Source organism: Pterocles gutturalis, unplaced genomic scaffold (genome assembly GCF_000699245.1).
Source record: "Pterocles gutturalis isolate BGI_N339 unplaced genomic scaffold, ASM69924v1 scaffold33278, whole genome shotgun sequence".
In the NCBI taxonomy this organism is placed as follows: Eukaryota; Metazoa; Chordata; class Aves; order Pterocliformes; family Pteroclidae; genus Pterocles; species Pterocles gutturalis.
In genome coordinates, this window is record NW_010121533.1 from 23,403 (window position 1) to 32,705 (window position 9,303).

At 40.3% G+C, this 9,303-nt stretch overlaps 1 protein-coding gene across 2 annotated transcripts in view; it reads right to left on the reverse strand.

Moving 5' to 3' along the window:
• RIOK1 (RIO kinase 1) overlaps nt 1–9,241 on the reverse strand; it is a 15,845-nt gene extending 6,604 nt beyond the window's left edge. The window contains exons 1-11 of one of the 2 annotated variants that reach the window (XM_010077276.1): nt 9,127–9,241; nt 8,148–8,349; nt 6,902–6,992; nt 5,749–5,818; nt 5,466–5,508; nt 4,691–4,775; nt 3,604–3,716; nt 3,397–3,477; nt 2,762–2,848; nt 2,077–2,214; nt 1,410–1,513 (exon numbers count right to left, since the gene is read on the reverse strand). In XM_010077276.1, coding sequence (XP_010075578.1) covers nt 1,410–1,513; nt 2,077–2,214; nt 2,762–2,848; nt 3,397–3,477; nt 3,604–3,716; nt 4,691–4,708 — 541 coding nt within the window. In that variant the 5' untranslated portion in view covers nt 4,709–4,775; nt 5,466–5,508; nt 5,749–5,818; ... (1 more) ...; nt 8,148–8,349; nt 9,127–9,241. Of the gene's footprint in view, nt 1–1,409; nt 1,514–2,076; nt 2,215–2,761; nt 2,849–3,396; nt 3,478–3,603; nt 3,717–4,690; nt 4,776–5,465; nt 5,509–5,748; nt 5,819–6,901; nt 6,993–8,147; nt 8,350–9,126 lie in introns of those variants that run through there. The other variant, XM_010077278.1, reaches the window with a different exon arrangement.
• Between the last annotated feature and the right edge of the window lie 62 nt (nt 9,242–9,303).

Here is a 9,303-nt window from a genome sequence, read left to right on the forward strand (position 1 = left end):
CCAGACTTAATGGAGTAGAGGCTAAGACATAAACAATTTAAGACAGGTATAGTATTTGCAATGACTAAGATGAAAAATATTTCAAAGAATAAGGAATTAAGACCTCAAACTTTTGCCAAAGAAAAACAGAAGTATCCACTGAAACACAGTACAGCCTAATTATGATCCACCTAAAAGGGAAGACACATCAACATATTAGAATTTTCTTCAATACTACACTCAGAATTGGTTTCTTAAGTATAACCAAATTTGGAAGTGGCATTTCTCCACTGAAAGCAGCAGTGAAAGATACTGAGGACTGCTTAGTAAGTGTTTACTACTGAAGTTCTCAGTAGATCTCTCACCATGAGAAATTAATCATAGAAAGGACAAAAAAAATGTAGTTTGGAGGCAGCTCTCTGTGCCTGTGGAACCACAAGTCTTTGCAATGATCACAGCTGGGGCAGAGCATAAGGCCATGTGTTTCTCAGAGTCTCTGTAGGATGACTTCACAGAGAAAGTTACAGTAACAGAAAACAAACAAAATACACGAAAACCACTGCAACTCACTGAGGCACTAGAATATCTAGGGAGGGCAAGCTAAAAAAAACAGGAAAAAAGAGCAAGAGTGCAAGTATCTGAGCCGGAAGGGAGTTATTAGAAATCCACAAACAGAAAAGGAATAAGGAAAAAACTAGCATACTGGTTATCAACAAACACAAAACATCAAAATGCACACAGTCCTTTTTCCACAGACTTTCAAGAGTCTCTATAAAGTTAGAAAGAAGTCAATCTGAAAAGAAAGTGGGGAGAAAAGCAGTCTGCAGTGACAGATTTCCTGTCCTGAGAAACACAGCCTACCAGGAAGTGTGTTTCTGTTATACAACATGCATACTCACACATGAAGACCAAATTTTCAGAGAAAAATACCACAAAGGTACCCTGTTTATCAAAGTACTATAACAAGTGATAACATATCCAATAAATTACTCTGCCTCAATCCTCTCAGCAGACCTGGACAAGTTAGTGCAGGGAACTTCATAACACACAGTAACTTCTTGCCAGCTGAGGAATTACAGATGTGGATTCCACTCACAGAAGGAAACAAATCAGTATGTCTGCCCAGTTCTTTAAGTAAGGGAAGATAAGACTGAGCTGGACGCTGCTGCAGACTGGGACTGATCTCTACTTTCTGTCGTAAATCTGAGATTCAGACAGGTGAACCCACTTTGGCCAGACGATTTCTAGGATAAACTCTTCTGAACCCGGCACAGTGCAACTGCTCCCTGAGGAAGCCACAAGAACCTAGGAGCAGGAGTATTTTAATAGAAGTTTAACAGCTTCTATAGTCAGTTAAACCTGAAAGAACACAGTTCACCTTCCTAAACAAATCAGCTACCAGAACAAGAGATGAAGTGCAGTCCACACACCGTTAACATTGGCACAATCCTTTCGCAGGAACTCCAGCGCATGTGGGTGGTCATGCTCCACTGCCTGCGACACATCAATGATGTACGCGTCTCCGCCGTGGTACCTGCCAACAAACATACAGAGCTGCACCAACTCCATTGCTATTATATGGGAGATTATTTACAGGCAGGGAAGAAAGTGTGCTTCAGACTTAAGAACCAGTAAACAATCTTAACATATTTCTCTACCATACACCTTGCATATTAGGGCCAGAGTGGCTTTTTTGGGTCAATCTTTTCCCTTCGCTAAACAAGCTATGTTATTAAACTTTTAAATAAACAGTCTTCTCGTAAACACAAAAAGCAATGTTATGGGTGGGGGGAGACAAAGTAAAAAACAAGATACCTTACTAATTTTTTCACTAGTTGAGGTGGTTTTTGTTTGTGAGGGTTTTTGTTTGGGGGGTTTTCTGTGTTTTTCTTTCTCTGTTTGTTTGCTTTGTGGTTTTCTTTTTCAAACAGAGAAAGCTCAGATCTAGATTAAAAGCTACATAATTATATAAGCTACAAAACCTGGTCACAAAAAGGACCTCACCCTGCCTTAAAGGTAGATTAGTACTCTCACATAGAGGTTGCCAAATGCATACATTTTAGATGTCACAAGTCAGAGTAAAGTTTAAAAACATACAGCATATTGAATTCACTGAGATCTGCGTGAACAAGTCTGGCATCTTGGTACATTCTTCTCATGTACTGGATGATTTGCAGGTACAGCTCCCGGACTTTGGAGTCGGATAACTGAGCATTCTTTAGCAGAGGAGCAGGCCTTGAAATTACAACACAAAAAACAGAACGTGAGTACTTCTTCATACCAGCTGCAAATGTTTTAACTGCTGTACCTGATCCACTCACCAAGTGTGTCAAGCAAGTCAGCACAAGCATCTAAGTTCACCGAGCCAGCATCAAGGGCAGCAAAGCTTGATATTATGCTTGCCAAAGATACTGGAGCTCTGTTTCCAACATGAGCATTAGCTACATGTACCTAATACAGAATTGGACCATGCTACATTAATGTTTGTACTGCAAAACGATGAGCTATCCTAATGTAAGCCTTTCCAGCCTTAATCTCTGGCTAAGCCACTTCACCAATTCACTTTGCACATAACTGAGGCTTCAGAATCACGCAGATTGTCTGCAGTAGTAGTTGGCAAATGTCTGGGTATCCTACAGGTCACATGCACATGTAAGAGTAACGTTAATTTTACAGGGCTAAAGTAATAGTAGGTAAATTCAGAGGGTTGGTTGGTTTGTTTTTAGTAAACCTTTGTGGAAAGCTACTAATAAAAAAAATATTATTTTCTAAGGACACTTACCTATCACCTTTACCAATAAAGCCCATGACAAGCACATGACTCCTTAGCATAATTGGCTCTGGGCAAGGTATCTGGGCTGTATTCAACCTGTAACATAGGAAAAAAGCAACAAGAAATAAATTCTACTATTTGCATTGCACTAGTGCCTATAGGAGCTCTGTTGCTTTAAATATAATACACAATAAGAGGTCCTCTACTCAGGAGGAAACTCTCACTTGTAAAGAACAACTAGGAAATGAATACAAAAAGCTACAACCATTCTGGCTCTGAGCCTTCTCAAAGCACTCCTGTGTCAGACAAAGGATCTTTACACAGTTCAGGTTAATCCTAGATTAACCTATATCACATAGTGTGCTGTTACTCAGCAGCAGTTATTTCTAGCTCTTCCTCACTTTTCAGTCATGTCAGACAGAGTTCAGACACTGAAGAGCTTAGAGCATGAGCAGCAAGACAAAGATCTTTATTCCTCCCTCCCCTTTCTTTTTTCTCCCATAGGGAAGCTTAAGACACTTTCCTGAATACTCCAGAAATACTAAAAGGTAATGATAGCCACAGTCTAGCAATAGGAGAGTACCTCCTACAAGCTTAAAGTTTCGGTTACCTTTGCATGCTAAAATAAGAACTGGAAGAATCACCTTATTAAATTCCTCATTTCTTTTTCAGCCCATGTCTTTACCATTTTTCTTGGGTTGCCTTTGCAATATCCGTGACGAAATCTTTGTTTAAAGAAATAAAAGATAACAGGGACTCTTAGACAATCAATGCAGTACTAGTACTGATGGTTTTATCACCTTTCAAACAAACCCTCTTCTCCAGTGAAATCAGGTAAAAGTCAAACTCACCTGAACTCACCACTCACATACTTATCCCGATCTTTAAACATCAGAATAGAGGTTTTGTAAATCTTTATTGCTCTGTTCTCTCCGTTTGCAGTACTGGCATGATATACATTAGCCTATCAGATTATAAAGAAAAGAAATAGCATTAAAGAAAAACTCTTTAAACCAACATAACCTTTTCTCTTCTTCTCTGACACCTGGAAAAGATCTGATAAAAATATCTGATCTCACCCCAGGCCCTACGTGGCACCCAGCTCAGTGAGACTGCACACAGAGACAGCTTACAGAAGTACATAAGACTGAGTAAGGGTGTGACAACACATATAGGACAAAAACAACAATGCACAAGAAAACTCCACTTCATCCACATTTTGGAGACTGAAACAAGCCCTTATGTGAAGGGTTAATTTGAGCCTGTGCATTATTTAGGCCCTAAAGCATGGCCCAATTATCTCATGTTGACACCTCTATAGGGTGGAAGCATGCCTTTAGTCAGCACCGAAGGACTTGGAAGAAAACCAAATCAGCCTAGGAACTAGGAATTCTAAAACTGATTTATTAATTTGCTTGGAAATTTGTGGTCTGGTTTTAATTATCTGCAATACTACTTGACAGTAACAGCAAACAAGCTACTTTTGTATAAGCAGTGAAGGTTTTTCAGTATTTTAAACAGAATTTTGTTACACCATTTAGATACTCCCATGTCTGCTGACATGTGGAGCTGGTCTGATCTGCATGCAAGAGTCTCAGATGAAGAAGGAATTATCTGGGTTTGCATGTTTTTCAGGTACTGTTTAATACTACGTCTACACATACCCTTCCCAAAAATTTCAGTTGTAACATACAATTAACACGATCCACAGATTTAAGACAACATTTAAGTATTCCGATAAATCTTTACTGATTAGGGAAACTTGTTGCCTTTAACATAAATTGCATTTCATCTTAAGATAACTTCCTACCAATCAAGCAACACAAAATAAAAAAGTACTACTAAAACCAAGTATTTCAATACATCTTCTGAGCACCATAAGCTCCCATCTAGATTGCTGAGAAAAAAGACTGTCATGGCATTTGTCACAAAACTTACCTCTTTCCCAGCAGCCATTGATTTCTGATATGACACCTCTACTTAGCATCTTGAACAGAATCATTCGGGTCCTTGGATCCAATACCTCAAATTTAATACAGAAAAGTTACCACAATTGCTCTCTTCAAAGAGGACAAAACCTACTAATACAATCCAGTCTTAGTACCATATTAAAGGTTCCACAACATCAGACTATTCTTAAGGGTCAAAAGATAATCCAAACAGGAACCACTCAGAATTTTGCCATGATTCTATAATGATACTTCACTTTTTCTTTCAAGACTTTTTTTTAAGCTACACATGTATCTTTGAGCTAGTTTTGGAGGAGACATAAGAGAATATTTCCTGCCAGTTGCATTGTATGTGTTAAAATAAGGTTTCTCTTAAGATATAGTTATCATAACTGAAACAGAGCAGCTATGTGACTTTGGACCAGTAATAGTTCAGTCTTGCTAAAGAAGAAAAAAGGCAAAAAGCAAACCCAGTATTTTTTAATTGTTCTTTGAGATTTAATAAAAGCTAAAGACGGAATTCTGCATTGCACTATCTAATCACAGTACTAAGCATAAAAATGAGCTGCAAATTGTTTATGGAAGCAAATATAACCTTCATATAAGAAACAAACACAAAGAAACAACAGGTCTGTTCAGAATAACAAGGGAAACAGAATTCCAAAGCAAAACTCTGTTCCTACAGTATCTGTTTTATCATTGATTCCAAACTTCCGAATTATTTGGTACAGTCAAAAGAGAAATCTGACGTATTAAGGACTTACCTGCTCTACTGTTGCTCTGTCTGACTTGTCTTTGACTCGGTACCTAACAGAAGTGAAAATAAAATGATACATATGGACTCAGTACTTTGACAGAGCAAAACATGACATTTTGTATCAAAGAATGAAAAGTTTAAGACTGAAAGGCAAATTGCATGCAGACTACTTACGAAATTTTGTTTTTCTTAATAAATTAATTCAAAATTCAGGATCACACTAGGAAATAAGAACTACTCTTCTGGGTTTAAATTATTTCAACTAAAATAGAATCACTAGTAATACTCACATGTCTGCTTCCTTCTGTCTAGACTTTTCTGTGACTCTGTTTATAACAGAGTCATCAAAATTCAGCTTATCTGAAAAACACATAAAAAATGAAAAAAGACTCGAAAACCCAAATAAGTTTCCTATATTTGGAATTCTCCCTGAAATTCTGCTGCCAGCTGACATGCCATAACATGGTGTTCAAACACAGGTGGAGCTCTTTATAACAAGCACAGAAGCTGAGCTACATACTAGAGTTAACCTAGCTCTCCACTCTGTCTACAGGACTACAAGGTAGCACCACAGCTGAGTGAGACAGTCCCACAGACTTGGAAATGTAATGCCATCCAGAAGTAATGCCTTTTGGAAAACATCTCACCACTAAATTTGTCTGCCTTTCTCTTACAACAATCAAATTCCACTTTTCTAAACAGAAAAAGCAACAGCCTCCAGGATTCTCTCCACGTGATGTATTTAAAATGGTAATTCATTAATTGCTAAATGGATAAAAGCTGCTGTATTTGACTACATATATCAGCACCACTCTTTTGAACCTTCATTTTAGAACCACTTCGTTATGAAGGAAAACACAACCTCTGTTTGCTAGCCCACCAAAAGGCCCCAATCATAGCTACATCTAGCCGTACCTGGCTGAGCCGCGCAGCCATTTCCATCACATGGTAAACACCAAACCACACCAGCTAGGAGAGCAGCCTCTTTGCTTATCACAGAAATTCTCCCCCTGTGAGATAACTGGTGCATAACATACCACCCTAATACTACAGGGGACTGTAGTCGCCTAGAAAATTTAGCTGTGGTAGCAGCTTTGAGAATGATCAACAATATCGCAACAGAGAGTTGATACCCTCCCTCCAGCCACACAGCTTGCTACTACAGAAAAGCTAGGGAAAAAATACTCTGCGGTCTGGAGAAATCAAGAGGAAGGAAAAAAAAAAAACCACACCAAACCAAACCAGCTCTGTGGCTCTAAAGGGGGACAGAAAGGGGTATGACATCTGGTAATGGAGACTACAAGCAACTTCAAGTATGCAAAAACCATTTTTTAAATCTGTCTGGGAGTGGTTAACTGCCATTCCAGTGAGTTCTGACTTAGTTTGAAAACGTCATAGAGTGATGTTTGTTTTCATAAAAGAAGACAATGCAATTATACTCACCTAAATTAATTTTATGTTCAAATTTCCTTATAGCCTTGTCTGTAGGGGTAGACATTTTTGCTGAAAGGCAACTAGGGGTCTGTCTATTTGCCTGAAACAAAGGATTTGTTAATATAAGTTGCCTACTCTAAATAGCCCTTTGAAATACAAACAATATAATTGGAAAAGTCAGCTCAGATGCCTGTGTCTAGAGCTTTAAGTAGGAAGACAGAAAGGGATATGAATTAACATCAGATTTTTATTTAATTCAAGAAAAGAATTGAGCTGACACAGCAGTTAACATTCCAAAAAGTGCCCCAATTCACAGTTATTTTTAGCCTGGGAATTGAGCTGCAAGTCTCTCATATTAACACTTTCTCTTCTGTAAAAGGAAGGGAAATACCAAGCAGAAACAAAGAGAAAAAATAGAGGAAAAAAATGAGAAGGTAATAAAGAGATAAAACTTTCCAAGATGGTATCTTTTCTTACAGGTAGTCTTCTCCAAACACAATATCTGAAAACAATTTCACCAACACTGGACAGCATAAGCCGCTAACTGAAGGCAAGAATAAGTCACCCAGGACAAGTGCTGTGAGTCAGACATGATATGCCTTGGTCAACATCACTCTAATTTATCTCAACTATTGTGTTATGTTGGTATCAGTAAGAAAAAGAGGTTTTGAATTTCCAGCATCCAAGCTCAGGGGAAGGATGCTAGTTGTCACATCACACGTGCTTTTCACTCTGCACAATGCCAGAGTTTCTATGGCAACAGCATACATTCTAAATTAACCCACTTCTAGCACCTCCCTCCATCTTCTATGCTTTATTTTGCCTCCTTCACTATTAGTCCAAAACACAACTTGTTTCACTCTGGGTGTGACAAGCAGGCAGAGTCTCAAAATTAAATATAAAGGTAGGGAGGATGCTCAAAAACACAGAGGACAAATACCAAATGATAAGCAACATCAGTAGAGATCAGGGTGGGCAAAGAAAGAAAGGTTGAGAAAGCTAAGGAGCAGAAGGAACACTGCAGTGACAAAGATAATCCAGCAACAGAGACAAGGAAATTGAGCAGAGCTCTGGCTACAATGTGTATATACACATGGCATGGCAGAGGGACAGGCTCAAAAGAAAGGGATTCTCTCAAGGCAAAATTTCTGTTTGAATTTATGGTCAACATAATACTAACAAAGAAGAAAGCCTCCAGGTCAGCGTCCCTTGCTCTTGGGCACCCTTGATGCTCACAAAACAGCCTTTAACATACCTGTGGATTACATCCACCAGCAGCACTGCGGCACTTCATGAGTCTTCCCACCTCATCGTCCCACTCCCAGTCTTCATCTTCCTCTTCATCATCGTCCTCATCACCATCTCCTTCCTCAACGTTAACTTCTTCGCACAAGCATGACTGGCAGTTCTCAGTGACCTCACCTTCTTTAGCTGTTTCTGTGTCTGCCGTAAATTCCCTTCAAACAAAAAACAGTGTTTCTATAACTACAAATGATTGTTACAGTTATCAAAAATTCAGTACATTTATCCCAACAAATGATTTCTCAAGGTTAGCTCTCCACAACATGTTTCTCACTTCACCCGTCTTTAAGCAAGCCTACATGAGGGTCTCACTGCCTTTAAAGCACGGCCTACATTTAAACTGTATTAAATTATATTAAATTCTTCACCACATCAGTGCTGCTTTCTAACTTGTTCTGCAGCTACGTGTGTTTGGAACCCTCTGCCTCCAACCACATGAACACACCGCATCAGGCCAGCTGGCTCCTTCACCAGAGACGAGCCGCTCTGCTCACTGCCACAGCACAGGCCACAGCGGGCTCCCGCCTGACAAGGTGTCACACCGGATCTCAGCGGAGCAGGCAACCAACCTGCCGGTAACTTGGGGCACCAGCACAATCTACATGAAAAAAAGTTACACCTAAAAAAGAACTTGGGGGAGAAACTGACGTACCCTTGCCCGGATGTCTGTAGCATGTCACATTTGCTGCCAGAACACCTATGTCCCGCGGCCGGCATTTGACATTTAACTACATACACGGTAAACTGGAAATAAAAGGGCTTGAACCCCATAAGACTGTTCCTTATCCACCCCCACCAAACATAAAAAGCTCTAGCCTCCCAGCGCAACACCAAACGTGCTTTAATTCCAAAACGAATTCCAGACGCACCCGAACAACCCCGCGCGGCCGGCTCCCCCCCCCCCGCTCCAGACCCGCCCAGCCGCCTCCTGCCCGTCGGAGGACTCCGCATCATCAAACTGCCCGGGCACGGCCTGGCTCATCGCTAGCGCCCGGTAATCCATGGCGGCGGCAGCAGGCGGCCGGCACTCGGCGCCGCAAACGCCGGGCTACCTCTACGGCGTCTGTAGAGGGCCGAAAAGCATCGAGAGCGAAGGGCGCCAGTGGATG